General features: G+C 38.1%; 1 protein-coding gene and 1 pseudogene across 1 annotated transcript; both read left to right on the plus strand.

Moving 5' to 3' along the window:
• The window catches only part of LOC122299568, a 31758-nt pseudogene extending 25887 nt beyond the window's left edge, over positions 1 to 5871 (plus strand).
• A 2094-nt stretch (positions 5872 to 7965) lies between these two features.
• On the plus strand, positions 7966 to 8316 carry LOC122299571 (uncharacterized mitochondrial protein AtMg00810-like). The gene has a single exon (XM_043109945.1). The coding sequence runs from the start codon at positions 7966 to 7968 to the stop codon at positions 8314 to 8316; it is 351 nt and encodes a 116-aa protein (XP_042965879.1).
• Positions 8317 to 19936: the final 11620 nt, after the last annotated feature.

The raw sequence follows: 19936 nt of genomic DNA on the forward strand, positions 1-19936 counted from the left end.
ATGCTTCAATTACTTATGAATTTGATTATGCATTCATGCTTTTACTGTCATCCATGCATCATTAGCCTGTGTGGAAGTTTGTTTTGTTAACTTACTGAGATTTGTAATTAAATCTCACTGTGGTAGTCCCAACTACCATTCTCCCGAATGGTAGATCTTGTTGTGACGCCCCCAAATCCCCACGAGCGGACACGGGGAAATCGAGACGTCAGGATGATGACATCACGGGTCACCACCCTATCGACATGTGCCAAGTGTGTGCATAAGCAACAAATATGCAAGAGAAACACGCAGCGAAAAGTAAAGTCAATAACTAAGTACCAGAATTTTCCTTAATTTAATACAAAACTATTTAAAAACATACATAATAAAATATTACAAGATCCAAATATAATTCAAAGCAACAACAAGATTTTAACTTCAACTCAGACCTCAGGCGGAGCCGCATCCTCGGGTTCAGCCTCCTCCTCCTTCTCGAACTCTGTACCAAAATCTACGGAACCAAAAATGGTATTGCAGGTAAGTAAAATCCAAACACCACTAAATAAAAACATAATAAACTCAACAATATGCATGAAAGAATGCAATGCACATGTCCCATAAAATCATAATTTTTCCACGCACGCTAAAAACCCATTTGGCCCAAAAACATAACCATTAAAACCATTCCTCGCCATTATCTCAGATAATGGCCCAAAACCGCTACCACCATTTTCCCAGAAAATGGATCAAAAATCTCAACACATTCTCGCCATTATCTCAGATAATGGCCTAAACCACCATTTTCCCCGAAAATGGATCAAAAACCTCGAAACCAAATCTCGTCATTTTCCCAGAAAATGGCCCATATCCGAAAACCATAAAAACGATCCAATTATGCATGCACCATGATCTTCCCTAGGGATCATCCGCACACCCTGGCTCTGTGCCACACCGCAGGTAACGACTACGAGTGTGACACCTAAACGAGCGATGCCCAGACTCGCGCCCTGCGGATCCCTGACCAGGCCATCCTCTAGTCCCCGCCACTCTAGGGACCACGGAGTCGACACGACAGCATTTCCGTATCGTGCGATCCGGTCGTCGCTCTGCGACAACCCAGGGGATGTCACTCAGTATTATCCACTCCTGAATGACCAAAGGAGCTCCACCGAGATAATAACCCATCTCGGCTTGGGCTCATGAAAACCATTTACGCCAACAAAATACGATTTTCTCAATTAAAATAAAATGCACATGTATGCAATATGTAACGCACACCTCATGACTCAAATAATCAAGCAATCACAAACAACCAAAACCAAGTACTCCGTCTTCAATTCATCCGACCCCCGAACTCCTCAGACTCAGTCCGGAATCAGCCAACCAACAGCAAATATTTATTGTATGAGAAAAATATATTTAAATCTGAAAGTAGAGTTTAGAAAATACTTACAGCGCTATATGGTATTTTTTGAAAGCTCACGGCGTTGCAAACGGCGGAAGAAAAGCAACGTAATAGTGTAATTTACACTGTGGCCATCGGTAATAAATTACCCATTTTTGAACGGGGACAAACCAAGGCTCGGGATTGATAGAGAATGGCCTTGAGATATTTATGAACTTAAAGGAAAAGAGTTTTGGCTGTGGGTGGTGGTGGAAATGGCGGTCGAAGGCCAAAAAGGGGCTGAACGGAGTTGAGCTCGTGGGAGCTGCTCTGGCAACGGATCGAGGCCAGAAATGGGTGGTTTAGGTCGGCAAGAGGTAGGGGAAGAAGCTGTGAAGAGATGGTGGCCGGAGGTGGTGAGACGGCGCTGGAATTGGTAAAAAACTGTATGGCTTAGAGGAGCTCGTGGTGGCTAACGGTGGCTCGGATGGAGGTGAAACTTGGTGGGGATGTTCTTCGGTGAGAGGGGAAGAAAACTGGGTGGATAGTGTAGGGCACACCACCGGCGAGCGGCAGTTCTAGGCTGTGAAAGCAACCGGCGACAGGGGAAAAATAGAGCAGGTGCAGTGACTTCCAGGGGCTCGTGGCGGCTAACGGCTGATCCGATGGCTCTGAAAATTGGTGGGGATGATCTTTGGTAAAAGGGGAAGAGAATAGTGGGGGTGGTGTACAACACAGCCGCCGGACGGCGGCGCAATGGGCGGCCGAAATGGCAGCGACGATAAGGGGAAAAAGAAGGGGTAGCGCGCGGGAGAGGGGAAACGAGGAAGAAAGAAGAAGAAAAAGAAAGAAAAGAAGAAAAAGAAAGAAAAGAAGAAAAAGAAAAGGAAAAAGGGAAAAAGAAAAAGAGAAAAGAAAATAAATGAGGTCCAATCCTCATTCCGGAAACCAAAAACAAATCCGCCGAAAACGATATCAAAAACCGTAAAACGACTAAAATAAATTAAACACGGTATCAAATAAATTAAAATCAATTTAAAATAGATTAATTTAAAATAAATAAACTAATATATTAATTAAATTAAAAACAACCATTCAGTAAAAATACACGTAAAAATGGATTATCACACTTGTTACAGGACCTGAAGGAGGATCAGGAGCTGACCAACTAGACACAGTCGACTGAACGACGGTGCGTCGTTAATGTTAATATAGTAGTTAAATTACTACTTGTACGATGGAGTTGCATCTCCAGTACTTTTGGATCATAACTATTTTGGACTAGTGTTGTGATCTTAGTTATTCAATGGATCTTTATCTATGAAGTATGTTTTAAGTATTTGAGATATTTTCAGTTTGGTGCATAGTATTGCTAAAGAAAAAAAAAATTATCCGCTGCGAATATTACATAATGTTAGATGCATATTAGGAATATTGCATCTTATATGTCATGAACGATGGCAGGTAACCTTGTGTTGCATGTCTCGACGTTTCAAATGTCCGTTCGATCCCAAACGGAATTTGGGAGCGTCACATATAGCCTGGGCCTTTTTAAGTTTTGATGGTTATATTCTATCCATGGTTGATGATGCATTTGCAAATGACCAAAATGGATACAAATTGGTGCATGGTATTTATAAATTTGGTGGGAAATGAGAGTGAATAATGTCTATTGATGCTAAAATAGTTGACCATTTGGTTGAATTAAAACAGAGCATAGTTGTATTCATGTGGCTGCTTATATGTATGTGCATATTGGGTGCTGCCCTAAAAGAAGCATGGAAGTAAGTTGATGATTTGAAACCCTGAAATGCTGTACCTTAGTTTGGTGGAACCAAGGATGATAGAGAGTTGCTGAAAGTGGAAACAATTTGGTTGAAGATATTTGGCTCAAATCTCATGCTTCCCCAACATTAAATTTCTGTTTTTGGATGTCCCACCCACTAACTCAGTACATGACAAGTGTTTATATGTTGTTGGTTAACATTTGATGGAATGTAATATTGGCTTATTTATGTAACTTGCATGACTGGATGGTTGCAGCAGTTTAATATAATGAAATTCTGTTATTTATGTATAGCTAGTTATTATACATATTGCTAATTGTAATGGCAAATGGGCAACTAGCTAAATATATGGGTGGTTGCTACCCATGACATGTAACATGTTAATGTACATATATATACAAAAATGCAATGTGAAGTGTGTCTTGGCTTAATGAAAGAGCAAAACATGCAGAGCATGTGTCAGCAATTTGTAGATATACTTGGTGATTGGCTTGACTTGGAATTGTATAGATGATTTTTATGGGGGTATATTTTATGCTACAGAATGCTTGTAGTATGATTAGATTTTTGTCATGACTTTTGTTAGAAAGTACAGGGAATTTCAATGGGTTGATTTGGTTTTAATCCAGGTTCATTTGCACCATGCTATATATATATAGATAGCCTATAGTATAGTTCGGCTGCATGGATGTAGGTTTACGGAATGTGCCATGCTAATTGCTATATAGTAGTTTCTTCCAATTAAAACATTATAGGGATATGTATATTATAATTAATGGTTTTTTTATAACAGTTTATATATATATATATATATATATATCTTAAACTATGTATATGTTTATTTGTCTTAGCCAATTTGAGTAATAAATATTTGGACTCAACTTTGACACCAAAAAAGGCCAAGGGTTGATAACTCTTCAAATTAATATCCTATAGTCTTAACAGCAAGCATGTACAGTACGGATTGTTGTAAAATTAGTTGTAGGGAAATACCTTTTGGATGATAAAGATATTATGTGCATCTCAATAAATCTAAACCAAATGAATGTTTTTAATTATGTATTTGCATCAACATAAAATTGATGCAAAATCCACAAATATGCAACGGAAAACTTATAAATGGCATCACCAATTGCATCCAAATAAAATTATATTTGCATCGAGTTATTGTGGATGCAAATGTCCATTGGCATCCAAACCAATTTGTTGCATCGACTTATTATGGATGCAAAATAATATTATATATAAACTATTTACACCAATTGCATCAAAATATAGTTATTTTGCGGCGAGTTTTTGTGAATGCAAATGTCCATTCACAATCAAACTTTGTTTTTGCATCGAGTTATTATAGATGCGAATGGAGAAACATGATAAGCTGTTTGCACCAATTGCATCCAACCATCTTATTATTGCATCGAGTTATTATGGATGCAAATATCCATTAGCATCCAAACACATAGGTGGTTGGGATGACTAATTCCAACTAATTTTGGATTTTTTTCAACAAATAAAAATCGATGCAAAAGGTAAGGTATTAGCAACCATTTTATTAAACGGATGTTGAAACTTAAAAATAACCAAATAATAGCATCCAACTGTCGACGATCATAAATCAATGCAAAAATATATTTGCAATATTTTTTCCTGTTTTTGCAACCAAAACTTGCGATGCAAATGACTATAATTGTTGTAGGCACACTAGTCTATATATGCACAAGCTAGATGCATGAGGACTGCAGCAAATCCTTATAATCATGAAGAGAGATTAATTTGTAGGTCTATGCCATGCAGCCTGTATTTTCCTTGCCAGAGAGGATAATGATGAAAAGGTTAAATTTCCTGCCAGGAATTGCTTTGAGACTCGTCGCTCGATCTTCCTATGTAGGTGAGGGACTTTCCATCCATTTGTCACAAATTAGATATATAAAAAGTTCAAAGTAGCACTGATCGAGTTCTTAGAAAATATTGCAGCATTTACATTATTGGTTGGAGTGACCTTTCCTTTCTTTGGAGACCTTATTGGATTCTTTGGCGGATTCGGATTCGCTCCCACTTCATATTTTGTAAGTTTCTATATATCTTATTTATACATATATTTGTCATTAAATTTCACAATGCATGCATGCAGTAATAGTACTACTGCAAGAATGAATATATTGATATTGAGCATTAATATATATTATTATTAATAATGCAGCTCCCCAGTATTATGTGGCTAGTGATCAAGAAACCAAAAAGATTTAGTCTCAAATGGTTCATCAACTGGATAAAATCCTTATAATTATATACACATGATTCATGAAAAAAGCAATTTCCATTTTTGTTTATAGTACTATTCAATCATTCATTAATGATATATATGATCTGATCTTGTGGTTCTCGTCTTGATCAATATCATCTATTTCAGGGTAGCATAACATGGGAGTTTTCATTATGCTGGCATCTACAATTGGCGGCTTCCGTAATATTGTTGTCGATGCCTCCACATATAGTTTTTACACATGATCAACTCTCTCTCTCTCTCTCTCTCTCTCTCTCTCTCTCTCTATACATATATATATATATGGTGTTTTTCGTCATTGAAATATGTAATTGATCGAGTACTTCACAAAACTTATGTTCCTCATGACTGAACTTCTCAATAACTACGACTGTCTTTCATGTAATATATAATGAAGATATATAACATCTAATATATATATATATATATATATATATATATATAATATAACAAGTGGTCCATTCTTTACGTACTAGTTCATTTCTGTATGGTGGATGTTGAGGATCATGCTAAGGATCCTCTGACTTAATCTAAGGCTTTCTATTTGTTTATGCATCGACTCGTAATTATAGTAGCTCATTATTCTTTCCATTCATTTGTAATCTTTCCACACATGTACTTACCATATATAAATATGTAATTACATCTATATATGAAATGGACTCATTGGTTTTCAAACACTTACATGGTATCAAGAGCCCTTGCGGATTAAACTCCGACGATCCCATCCATGGCTACCGAACCCTCCTCCACTCTTCTCCCTTTCAACACTCTTATCCACATGATTTATTTGCTTCTCTATGTTGATGACATCATCATTACAGGCAACAACTCCTCTTCTCTTAACAGCTTTACCTGCAAGCTCAATTCCGAGTTCGCCACTAAGGATTTGGGTTCACTCAGTTACTTTCTTGGTCTTGAAGCAACACCTATGATAAAGTGTAAAAATTGCACGATTAAGCTGTTTAAGTGAATTATTTGTTTAACCAAAAAAATAGTTAAGCACTTAATTATGTAGTTGATTAGTCAATTGATAAATTCTAATAATTTACACTTAAAAAGATTTATTATACATCTGTGCCACATCAAAATTAATATCTCAATTTTTCCCCTCCCATTATGAATACTTAATCTTAATTGATGTAGGGCATTTTTGAAAAATGGCTATCAATTGGATTGGCTGACAACAGAATGAGAGAACCACACATTTAGAGTTGGGAGTGTACTATAACATGGTCTCACGAAAACATAAGTGGCAGAGTGTTCCTATTGGAATCAAATCACGCCTTCAGCAACTCGAACTGCAGCCAATCAACTCACGCACATAGAAAGCAAGGAGAACGTGGCCTTGCAAGAGTAGTTTTTTTCAGGCCAGATTTCTTTGCTGGGTTGGTGCGCATTTCTTTAGGACGAAGGAGTTTTATTTCTGGAGGGGCTCTGTTTTATTTTTTCGTTTTCTTTGGGGAGACGTTAAGAGCAGGCACGATTTGCATTTTTGCAAGCCCAGACTTTTTCCTTTTCCATAACATTGGCATTCAGTTTTTATTTATTTTCGGCTTCTACAATTTTGTTTAGACAATGATTTCAGATGTTAGGGTTCATTCATTTTTGGTATTTTGCTAATCTAGAGATGATAGGCTAGACTTTCAGTTTAGGATTCAAGGAGTAACCTATGACTGTTTTGGGTTGGATTTTCTTCAATGTTATGTAATTTTAATGATTAACTTATTGGATTATATTTTAGTTTGCATCTAGAATGAATTGAAGTTCTTTGTTCTTAATTTAGCTTAATTGTAGACGTAAAGACACAATTGATACTTGAACAAGTAACAAGACTTTGATGGTTTTCTTTCATTGTTTTATAGTTGTTATATAATCTGTCTAGACATTTTATTAGGCAAAAAAATTGTGGTTCATTACTATATTATCCAACCATAACTTCTAGGAATGGGAGAATGGTTGAGAGAATATGAAAATAGAAGTATCCTTCACCAAATCAGTGGGTGAAAATTGCATCTCAAGTGTTTGTTTTATTGTTTCTTACAAGTTTAATTCATTTGCTACATACTCTCTTTAAGCCTCTTAGTTTTGGTAATTTTAAAAGCATAGATTCACTTTTATTTTCAGTTTTGCTTGTATTTAAACTTTCCAAACAATCATTACCTTCACTCTTAAACCAATCTACACCCCATCAGTAAATAGTCATCACTTTGAGTTGATACATTTAATGACTAATACTCGAAATTTATTTCACACCTTTTTTTTTTTTTATATTCATTGCTCCACCCTTTTAGTTTAAGTTTCATTTTCCTTTTCAGAATATTTTGTCTCCATAATTAGGGTTGAGATGTTAATGTTTGCTTAATTCCCTTTGTCCTCATGAAATCGATCTTGGGATTTAACCTCGTATTACTTTGACAACTTCTACGCTGGAAAGTTGAAATTATAAGCTGATCAGTCAGCTAAAATATGCACAAGAGATTCTCACCCAAGCTCAGTTACTTGACAGCAAACCAGTCCACACTCCCATGGTTGTTTCCCAACATCTGTTTACTGATGGTCCTCTGTTTTCGGATCCCACGCTTTACAAAACTCTCGTTGGTGCCCTCCAATATTCGACTATCACATGTTCTGATATTGCTCATGCCGTTAACTCTGTCAGTCAGTTTCTACATGCCCCGACTGAAGACCATTTTCTAGCTATCAAACGCATTTTTCACTATGTTAAGGACACGCTGCATTTTGGCCTCACTTTTCATCCATCTATTGTTTCTGGTGCTTTAGTTGCTTACTCGAATGCCAACTGGGCAGGTTGTCCAGATACTCGTCGTTTTACCTCTGGATATTCTATTTATCTTAGTGACAATTTGGTTTCTTGAAGTGCCAAGAAACAACCTACTGTTTCTCTCTCCAGTTGTGAATCTGAATATCGTGCCTTGGCTCTCATTGCTACTAAACTTCTTTGACTCACACATCTCCTTTGTGACCTCAAAGTCTCTCATTCACAATGGCCTCTTCTACTATGTGACAACAAGAGTGCAATCTTCTTGAGCTCTAATCTCGTTTCTCACAAACGGGCCAAGCATGTTGGGCTTGACTACTACTTTCTTCGTGAACTTGTTCAAGCTGGCAAGCTCCGTACTCAATATGTGCCTTCTCATTTGTAGGTTGCCAATATTTTCACTAAAAGTATGTCCAGACGTCTCTTTGAATTCTTTCGCTCCAAGCTTCACATCCGTTCCAATCTGACTCTCAGCTTGCAATGGGGTATTGAGGATCCTCTGCCTTAATCTAAGGCTTTCTATTTGTGTATTCATTGACCCGTAATAACTCATTACTCTTACCATTTATTTGTAATCTTTCCATACATGTACTTACCATATACAAATATGTAATTACGTCTATATATGAAATGGACTCACTATTGAAACTGGTGGTGGTTTTCAAACACTTACAGTGGAGATTGACATCTTTTTATTCTTTTCCTAGAAGATGTTGATCCACAAGGCCAACTAGTGGATTATCTTTTAAACGCAATCCCTTTCATTACCATTTTTTCTTTTCTTTTTTAAAGAAAGAGTACAGAACTTGCACACCTTAGAAGTCAGAACTACTCTTTTTTTATATGGAGGGCTAATCAAAACACAGATTCCCACTCGTAGAAATGACTTTTATGATCAAGCCTTATCATTATGGGTACTGCTCACTACAAGAAAAATGATCTTTTGCGGCGATTTTAGTATTATTGGAAATAAAATCGCTGCAATAAGTCATAAATTCCAGTGATTTTTATGTCATTGTAGATTTTTAACATCAAGTTTTTAAATTGCTCTTTTGCAACGATTTTTTCACTTTTTGTGATGAAATCAAAATTTGGCGATTTTATTTGATATTTGCAGTGATAAGAATCGCTACAAATGCCTTAATATTTGCAGCGATTTTATACTTTTGCTAGTTTTGTTTATAAATGAGTAGAAAAATGCAACTAACATGCGGGTTTTTCATTGTGTAATTAATTAAATGATCATTCTTGCAGTAGTACTACTATGTGTATTAGTTGGAGTGTAATTTAATTGTGTAATTAATTAATTGAAAAAATTAATTGGCCATGCAAGAAAAACGGGTTTTTCGTTTTCGTCAAAAATAGTACTTTTAGCTGTAAAATTTTGGTCGCAAAAATCTGTTTCTCTTGTAGGTACAGGTATATTGATCATTATATCACTAAGATCAGATTATTCGATCATTCGATGTGAAGCCGAGAGACATTGATTAAGATGAATCAGTGATGATGAAGTATTTGATGATGAAGCAGTGATTTAGTCATTAGAACAGATTGAGATGAATCTTGGTGATGATTAAGAGAATGTAATCAATATCATATGACCTTGGTAGTAAAAACTTGAATCTGATTATGATTGTCATTGATTCCTTCAATTGTAAGGTCTGATTAAGGTTTTTCCAGACTTCTAGTTATATTCTGGGTAGCGAAATAAATAAAACTCTTGACGTTTACCCAATTCTTGAAAAGGATTAATAGAATGCTTCAAGCTGATTGAATAATCGCAATCGATTCAATAACAAATCATTGGCAAGATGAATAGAATGGCATGCATCGTGGTAAAGTACTACAGAGACAAATGCACTATAGGGAGGCAAAAGGTGCAAGCAATACTCAATAGGCTTGACTTCGTAAAGCATATATATATTATATCTCTTTGAAAGAGTTTAGTGATCATGTAATTGTACTTGCAACTATGGTAATTTTCCAGACCAACTAAACTCTAAATATGCCAAAGTATAGTTAGTTTCTCAGTAAATCATCTTTCAATCCCTTTGGGGAAGCATTCTATATCATGCATCTCATTCCTTTGGGGAAGCAATGATTCTTGCCTAATCTTGCATTCTTTCCAAGGCAATTTTGTTGGTGTGAAAGCATCATGCAATAAGTGGATCTAGCACAATTCAGTTGAGTATTTACTTTCAATTGAGTATGTTATGGGCTGAAATCATGTCATCGTGACTTATTACTTATGAGCAGTAATGACTCATGGGTGAGCAAGTGCTTGGAATGGAAAAGACTTTTATTATACTCACCATTGAAATAAATTTGGAATTATCACATAAGACAAGGAAATATTTGTTCTAATCCATAATTTGGTATAATAAATCTATCCATATATTAAGCTAAGAAGGACAATTTTTCAACCGCCATAACATTCCAGGCAAATTTCTCATTTAAAATCTTAAGTATATTACTAACCATTAGCATTATCATGTGTATATCATGACTCAACTGTTGAAAGGAAGAATTGAATCCCAGAAACAATGAAAATAACTCTTAAGAGTGCAACCTCCATAAAAAAAGAAAAAAGAGTCATGACGTTACAAATTCACGATCATGACTATAAAATGAAGATAAGTGGATTCAAGTTCCCAAATTACTATTTTCTCAGATATTTGAGAAGCCAAGCTCCTTCCACCAAGGACGGCTGCAGTAGTACACAATGCTTGTCCTCTGTGAGAAGTGAACACCATCACTCAGATATATAAAGGCTTTTATGTCTGACTTGCAAGCGCACACATATGCATGCATGCTCCAGAGTCTGGAAAAAATTTGACCACTAGTGCACATGCATACAGACATAGGAAAAAACTATAAGACGATAAAAACCAAACGAAACATAATCCAATAAACAAATAAATAAGCATACAAACTATGGAACTACATTGACAAACAGGGCTACAAGCGTTAGGGGTGGTTTGTGCACGGTTAGTGGATTTTTAAAGTCCCCACCCCTCAAGACACTAAAAAAGAGCTCAATTACACAAAAGTTCAATTTTCTTCTTCTAACCCTCATATGTGTAACATGAGTGCTTGACAGAATTTATTAAAAAAAAAAAAAAAAAACTCTTGACAAGGCACATTGTAAACAAGGACCATTAGGAATATGGTCCTCTCTTTGTTGAAAGAACTTGCTAGAACCTACTAAGCAAGAGACAAGAGGCATGCAAAGATATATCCCACACCCATGCTATGCAGTGTTAATATCAAACACAGACACTTCGAATTTTGAGTGTCCATGGGATAAAGATGATTATATTAAAGCAAAAAAAACCACACATCTTCCAATAAGACTTGTTCAGAATATGCCCAATCCAGGAATGTGCCAGAAAGTTTATAACAAAAAATATTATTAACTTCGTGTGTTCTTGATAAGTTTTGGCATCTAACTTATGTTTTCTTCTGCAAAAAAATCATTTGAGAAATTTTCAGTTTCTTCAAAACTCAAAGTGTGTAACACTAAAACAAAGACCACAGGCACGTGCACCACACCATGTAGATATCCGAAATAACATGTTAACATCCTTTATACATCACAAATGGAACACCACCAAACTATCAGCAACACTCCAACTGATACACATAGAAGTTTACGGGCATAACTTACATAATTCCACCAAGAACAACACCAAATGGGTTCTCATCTGTAGGCAAACCAATGGTAGCTAGTTGAAAAGGCAGTTAGGTTCGATACTATAGTTGAGAAAGTAAGATCATTCAAAGGTACACACAACGTGTTTTCCCAAGGTAAACACTTACCTGGCTCTTGTCACCCCATTCACCAAAAAAAGTAGTAGAAAATGCCTGCAATATGAGCATGATGAAAGTTGTTAGGCTTTATTAGTATTGCTGAGTTTAAATTTAATAATCCATAAAGATAAAACCTTCAATAAGATTGGCGAAAATAATTGTGACAGAAACGGCTGTTTCTGCCTTTTCAAGTTCATTTTCAAAATTTAGCTAAATGTATATATTTTATATAAAAGTTAAAACCAAAATCATTCAAGAAATAACCCTACATTTAATTAGTCAAAATAATAATATAATATCATTTTTAATCAGAATTTTTTAATTTTTTTTTTTTTTTGCATATTTTGCAATTACACGAATCATATACTAATTAATAATTTAATTTTACTTAAATTATTTGTTTCCCAACTAATGTTTTTCCTCAACCTATTATTTTTCATTTACAAAAAATATGCAGAAACCTTACCTCATGCTTGTATATTAGTTTGCACAAAATTAATATAAAAAATATATATGAATAACTTGTCTACTAATTCCTATATAATTTATTTATTTAAAATTCCAAATTGATGAGGAAACAGTGAGGAGAGTCATTATGTTAGGGACCTCGGTTTTGTCCCTAAACATTAAGTCTACGAGCTCGCCTCGATGATGTTGGTGCTCGAGTGATCTTGCCAACTTGCTTGGCCTTCAACAAATGGTAGGTGTTTGGAAAATTGAATGATGGAGATGATGGTGGAATTGGGTATGCTACGTGTTTAGGGCTTGCAATTCACTATGGACGGCTAGGGCTTGTTCCTTGAGTGTGGAGCCAAGTTGATTAGGTTAGGGTTGATGAGAGGTAGTAAGGTTAGGGATTTCGGCTATGAGGCAACTAGGGTTGCCGAAATTGCCCAAGGGGAATTAGGGTGGTGCCAAGATGGATGGCGGCTAGGGTTTTGGAAAGATTCCTAAGTGGTAGGAATATTTGAGGATTTGGTAGGGCTAACTTGGAAAGTCAATGTTGACTTGAGAAATTTAAGGGATGAGAGATTTAAGGAATTGATTTAGAATTATCAATTCCTTAAATTAAGGGATTTGAATTGGAGGAAGTCAAGACTCCTAAAAGGAAAAAGTTTCCATATGGAGAATTAGGGAGTTCGGCTTGGGCAAACTGAGATGGAAGAAGGGTAAAGTTGATAATGCCGTGTATGTTAAGTGGTGATGTGGCTAGGGTTGTATGGAACGGGTGGCTAGGTTTTTTATGGAATGGGGGCAAGGGCAAATACTATAGTGGGAAGCACTAAGTGTTTGGATGAATCAAATGAGGCAATTGGTGGATTATGGCAATGAACAACCGAAGAACACAATGTATTCTTAAGAACAACTCAAGAACAACTTAAGAACAATTCAAGAATAATGCATATAAAATAATAAAATCAATGGAGAGAAAATGGAAAACAATAGAGTGAATGAATCGTACTCATGAGATTGATAAATTGAATCACACTTATTCACGAATTGTAAAGTGTGATTCTCTGCTTAGGGATTCATGAATTGCACCCCAAAGAGCCCAAGTGCTAGGCATCGAATAGATGATCTCCAGAACAAAGCTGTCCAACAGGAAATTGTCAAAAGATGTGAAAGAAAAGACTAAGAGTCCTATTTATAAGAGTTACAAATTGGAAACCCCCAATAAGTTTATTGGAAATAAATAAATAAAAATAAAATAAATAAAAAGGAAATAACATAGTAGCATGACCCAAGTTGGCCGTGGCATGCATGGGCCCTTAGTGGGCTAGAATGGTACATGGTGGCCTTCGGTCTGGTCCATGGCTAGGTGGCACAATATGGCTTGTTGATGGACATGGCATGGTGCCATGCAAGGCCTGCTGGTGGTGAGCCATGTGTGCGTGCTACATGGCCTAGGCTGGTGGCCTGGGCGTTGAAGCTTTAAGGCATGGGCTGGAGTCATGCGCTGGATGGCATGTCTGGTGGGTATTCCACTGGCCTAGCCTGCAAGGCATGGGCTAGAGCCGTGCAATAGATGGTACGCCTATGAAGGCATGCCACTAACCTAGCCCACGGGCTAGAGCCATGCGCTGGATGGCATGCCTACGAAGGCATGCCACTAACCTAGCTGGCATGCAACGTTGGGCGCATGAAAGCGTGTCCGCAAGGGGGCACACACACAAGGGCTTGTGCATGTGCATGTGCATGAGCATGAGCATGCGTATGTTAGGCCACATGTTGGGCTGGACGCAGCTACCAACCTCGCTGGCCTGCATGCTAGGAACCCTGTGCGTGTCTCAACACAGGCCAAGGCATGCATGTAAGCTGGCCATGGTGTTGTCCTTGCCTCCCAAGGGCAGTGTCGAGACTTGTCCCGAGATCACTTTTCTAGGGGTTTTGACATTCCCCCTCCCTTCAAGCACATCTTACCCCTTAAGGATGAATTGTGGAAATCTCTCCCTTATGTCATCATAATCTTCCCACATGGCCTCATCTCTTGGTGCCCCTTCTCATTTGTTAGAACTTGCCACACATTTCTTCTTTTTCTTCCCCTTGGCACCACTCTATAATCAAGGACTTCTCTTGGTTGTAGAAGCATTCGGCATTCTTCATCAAATTTTGGTAATTCCTCCACAATGAGCTTTGGATCACCAACTCTTTTTTTCAATACCGTCACATGAAAAACCAGATGTAGTTTGGAGGTTGGAGGAAGTTCCAACCTATAAGCTACCTCACCCAATTTTTCCAACACCTTAAAAGGCCCATAATACCTCTTAGAAAGCTTCAAGTTAAGTTTCTTCTTTAAGGTTGCTTGCCCATACAGTTGAAGCCTCAAATAAACATAGTCTCCCACCTCAGAGTTCTCAACATGTCTTTCTTGATCATAGTGTTTTTTCATTCTTTCTTGAGCTCTCTTTTCACCTTTGTCAAGACCTCATCTCTTGTAAGCAATTCCTTCTTAACCTCACCATTTCTAACCGTGTCTTTCTCATAATTCACCAAAGTGGGTGGTGATCTTCCATAAACAACTTCAAATTTACTCATTTGGATGGAAGCATGAAAAGAGGTTTGTACCAATACTTGGCCCATGTTAAGAAGTCTTACCATCTTCTTTGCTCCTCATGGCAAAAGCATATCAAATATTGTTCAAGGGTTCTATTCACAACTTCCGTTTTTCCATCGGTTTGAGGATGGTAGGATGAGCTAGCCCTCAACTTGCTTCATTGTAATTCAAATAATTCCTTCCAAAAAGTACTCATGAGCACTCTATCACGGTCGGATACTATACTTTTTGGAAAATCATGAAGTTTCACAATATTATCAACAAAGGTCTTGGCCACACTCTTGGCTGTGTATGGGTGTTTTAAGAAAATTGAGTGTGCATACTTACTTAGACGATCCACCACCACCAAGATAACCTCATATCCTCCACTAATCAGTAAGCCCTCCACAAAATCCATAGACAAGTCTTCCCAAATCAAGTTAGGAATAGGTAAAGGTTGCAAGAGCCCAGATGGAGGTCTTGTATCATACTTGACCTTTTGGCATGCATCACACTCGGCAACCAAGGTCTTCACGGCCTTCTTCATTCCTACCCAATAGAAGAAATGCTTAATCCTTATGTAGGTCCTTAGACACCCCGAATGGCCACCTTCCTTGCTATTGTGAAAATGGTCAAGGATCCCCTTCCTCAAATTAGATACACTTGGCAAATATACATGTTCCTTGTAGTAAATCAAACCATCTTTCACCTTGAAACCAACAATACTATCACCTTTAGCCTCTAGAAGTTCCACTATCTCAATGGCTCTTGCATCAATCTTTGTAGCCTCACGGATTTTATCTCAAACCCTCCATTTGGCCCCACTCAAGGCCAACATAGAAGATTCATCTTCCTCTTGCTCTAACCATAAAATTGAACTTCCCTCTTTTCTACTCAAAGCATCCACCACTTTGTTCTCCTTACCCGGTTGGTAGATGATGTCATATTCAAATCCAAGCAACTTCACTAAGAACTTTTGTTGCTCGGGTGTCACTATTTTTTGTTGAAATAAATGCCTCAATGTTTGTTGATCCATGATAATGGTAAACTTTCTTCCTAACAAATAAGGTCTCCACACCTTTACGACATGCACAACCGCTAGCATCTCCCTAGCATAGGTACTCCAAGCCTTTTTCATCGGTCCAAGTGCTTTGGAAACAAGGCTATTGGTCTTTTTTCTTGAACCAAAATAGCTACTATCCCCTCACCACTAGCATTGGTGTATACCTCAAAAGGCTTCTCAAAGTTAGGTAGTGCAAGCACGGGAGTGGTAGTCATAGCCCTCTTCAACTCATCAAGGCCTCTCTTGCCTCTTGGGTCCATTCAAAATTGTCCTTCTTCAACAAGGATGTAAGTGGCTTAGCAATAAGTCCATAATTCTTCACAAACCGCCTATAGTAGCCAGTCAACCCCTAGAAGCCCCTCAATGCCAAAATGTCACTTGATAGTGGCCAATCAACCATGGCCTCAATCTTCCTTTAATCCACTTTTACCCCCTCCCGAGATGAAGTGATCAAGGTATTCAAGTTTTTTCTCATAAAAGCGCATTTGGAAGCCTTAATGAAGAAGTGATGTTCTTTCAAAATTTTCAACACAATTCTCAAGTGGCTCTTGTGCTCTTCAATAGTCTTGGAGTAGACTAAGATATCATCAAAAAATACCAATACAAACTTCCTCAAAAGTGGTTTGAAAATTGTGTTCATGGTGGCTTGAAAAGTGGATGGAGCATTACACAATCCAAATGGCATAACAAGATACTCAAAGTGCTCGGAATGTGTTCTAAAAGCCGTCTTGTGTATGTCTTAACTCTTCATTCTTATTTGATGATAGCCCGCCCTCAAATCTTACTTGGATAAAATTCTTGCACCATGAACCTCATCAAGCATCTCATCCACGGTTGGGATATGGAATCTATCCTTCATCGTGGCCTCATTTAAAACTCTATAATCGGTACAAAACCTCTATATCCCACCTTTCTTCCTCACAAGTAGCATGGGAGAGGAAAACGAATTAGTGCTTGGCCTTATCAAGTCATTCTTCAACATCTCATCTACTTGCCTCTCTATCTCCCCTTTTTGAAAATGGGCATAACGATAAGGTGGAATATTCATCGGCTTCCTATTGTCAACAAGCACAATCTAGTGATCAAAGAGTCTAGATGGTGGCAAAGTATAAGGCACCTCTAGAACTCCTCGATGATCTTCCAAAACTTCTCTTACTTCCACGGGCAGCCCCTCTAAATCATCTTTGTTGCCTTCTTTTTCACTCTTTTCCACATTACACAAATAGTCTTCATTGGCCACCATAATGGCAAAACAGTAGACTCCACCTTTGCACAACTTTTCAAACGTAATGGCCTCACAAGCTTTTACTTCTTTTGATGTCAAGGCTTTCCAAACTCTTTTCTTTGAGCTAAGTTTAAAATCCATAGTCATGTTGTGGTAGTCATGAATAACACTCCCAAGGCCCTTAAGCCAAGCATTTTCGATCACCACATCAAGTCCCATTAATGCCAACACATGAAGGTCGATCACAATTCTCACACCTTGCACATTCATCTTTACTTCTTTAACAAGTACTTCACATCTAAGCTTGTTCCTATTGGCTACCTTTACTTCAAACAGTTCATTAGCACATGGCTTCAATCCAATCTTGGTCACAATATTGGCATTGATAAAATTGTACGTGGATCCACTATCTACCAAAAGAGTCACTTTAAACTTTCCCACCCATGCTATCACTCTCATGGATGTGGGTCTAGGTACACTCGAAATGGTATTCAAAAATAATTCAGCCTCCTCTAGTGGCTCACTAGATTTGGCATCTTCTTGTTCTGACTCTTCACTAGTTGTCTCAACATGGCCATCTGCTTCTACTTCACTTGTTTCATCTTCAAGCAACACATATGCTTGTCCGGCCTTACACTTGTGCTCCTTGTTCTATTAGTCACTACATTTGAAGTAAAGACCTTTCTTTATCCTCTCTTGGACCTCTTCTCTAGATAACTTTTTTGCTTCATATGGTTTTGATTTTGATGCACTCCCTTCCACCTCATTGCCTTTCCAAGAAACTTTGGTTTGCAAAGGTTTGGAAAATTTGTTCCCCATGTCCTTAGAATGATGCTTCTTAATGTGAGTGATCTCCTCTAATATTTTGGTCATTCTCATAACTTCTTATAATCTTGTTGGTTGTTTCAACTTTATCTCCTTGGCAAGCCAAGGTTTCAACCTATCCACAAAGGTGCCAATTAGTGCCTCTTTGGACCAATCCCTTACCAAGGTTTGGAGTTGTCGAAACTCATCAATATAGTGGTATACTTTTCCCTCTTGTTTCAACTTGGCCAATTTTCCATGGTGGTTGAAAATTGGTGAAGGCCCAAATTGCATCAAGAATTCCTTTTCAAAGGTCGTCCACCCTAGGCATTTCCTCTCTTTGTCATATTGATCACGAAGCCAATGCCACCACTTACTCGCTTTTCTTTCAAGATGAAAACATGCCGTAGAAACTCTCTCTTCTCTTGGAACTTCATACACACGGAAAATAATGGTCCACTTTGTCCAACCATTCATATGGATCCCCCCATTGAACTTGGAGAAATCCACCTTGGGCCTCTTTGTTCCCCAGTCATGTGCCCAGTTTCCAACTCTATCATCATAGTGGTCTTCCTCATACCTTCGGTTTCTATGGCCTCTTTCTCTTCCATGATTAAAGTGTCTTCTATGGGCATGGTCATCATAACCATTCGGTCCTCCATGGCTAAAGTCATACTCGATCTCATGATGTTTTTCAAACCTTGGAACTTCGAACCTCACATCTTGATGTTCTCTCAACACACTAGGACTTCTAGAATGATGGACATCATCACGGATCCATCTTTCCACGGCTACTTGCTCGTTCTTAATCCGCCCACCTTTTCTATACTTGGGTCTTGGTCACTCATGCATGGAACCTGTGACACTCGTCTCAGCTCCATCAATAAAGACCTCTTGCCTTTGCCTATTCAAACTTGGTGGTGCTCTTTGGCCATTGGTCCCGGCCAATCTCTTCTCAAGCCTTTCAAGGCTTGCATTGTTATCAAGCCTCATGGCGTCCATCGCCATTTTATGCTCCTGTCTCACTGGTGGTAGCATTCAAGGCCATCCTTAGTTCGGCTAGTGTAGTGTTAACCTCACAAAGGATGTTGGTAAGCCTCATGGCATTCTCTTCCATGGCCTCAATGCTTTCCAGGTTGGAACTGCCTTGATCCATGGCTCTCCAACTTGCAATTGCTTGCAATTGAGTCTTGCAACTGTGTCTTGCAAACTGAGCTTGTAAGTGTGCTTGCACTAAGTCTTGCACACGGCTTGGACAACAACTAGGTTGGTGGAGCTTGAACACGGCTCAAAGGTCCGACCTTGGGTCCCCCACCTTCAAGGGTGGTCGAACCCTCTTGCACAAGGTCCAACCTTGGATCCCCCACCTTCAAGGGTGGTCGATCCCTTCAAGAACACTACTCCGTCCTCTACCTCAACCCCGAAACTTCAATTTTCAATTTCACAAGCAATAAAAAGTAAACAATGTCAAGGTCCTCCATGGACCTCCCAATCAAATTCACAAGGATTGAGTTGACATGTCGTTTACCTCTTGGAGAAGTGAAAACTTCTCAAGAACACAAAGCAAGATGCACCTCTCATTGAAAGCACCAATTAATGTTAGGGACCCCAGTCTTGTCCCTAAACATTAAGTCCACAAGCTCGCCTTGGTGATGTTGGTGACCGAGTGATCTTGCCAACTTGCTTGAGTTTCAACAAAGGGTATGTGTTTGAAAAATTGAATGATGAAGATGATAGTAGAATTGGGTAGGCTAAGTGTTTAGGGCTTGCAATTCACTATG

This window comes from Carya illinoinensis, chromosome 16 (assembly GCF_018687715.1).
Source record: "Carya illinoinensis cultivar Pawnee chromosome 16, C.illinoinensisPawnee_v1, whole genome shotgun sequence".
Lineage (NCBI taxonomy): Eukaryota > Viridiplantae > Streptophyta > Magnoliopsida > Fagales > Juglandaceae > Carya > Carya illinoinensis.

Coding starts and splice junctions, on each gene's coding strand:
- LOC122299571 (XM_043109945.1), top strand. CDS start 7,966: ATGGTTGTTTCCCAACATCTGTTTACTGATGGTCCTCTGTTTTCGGAT.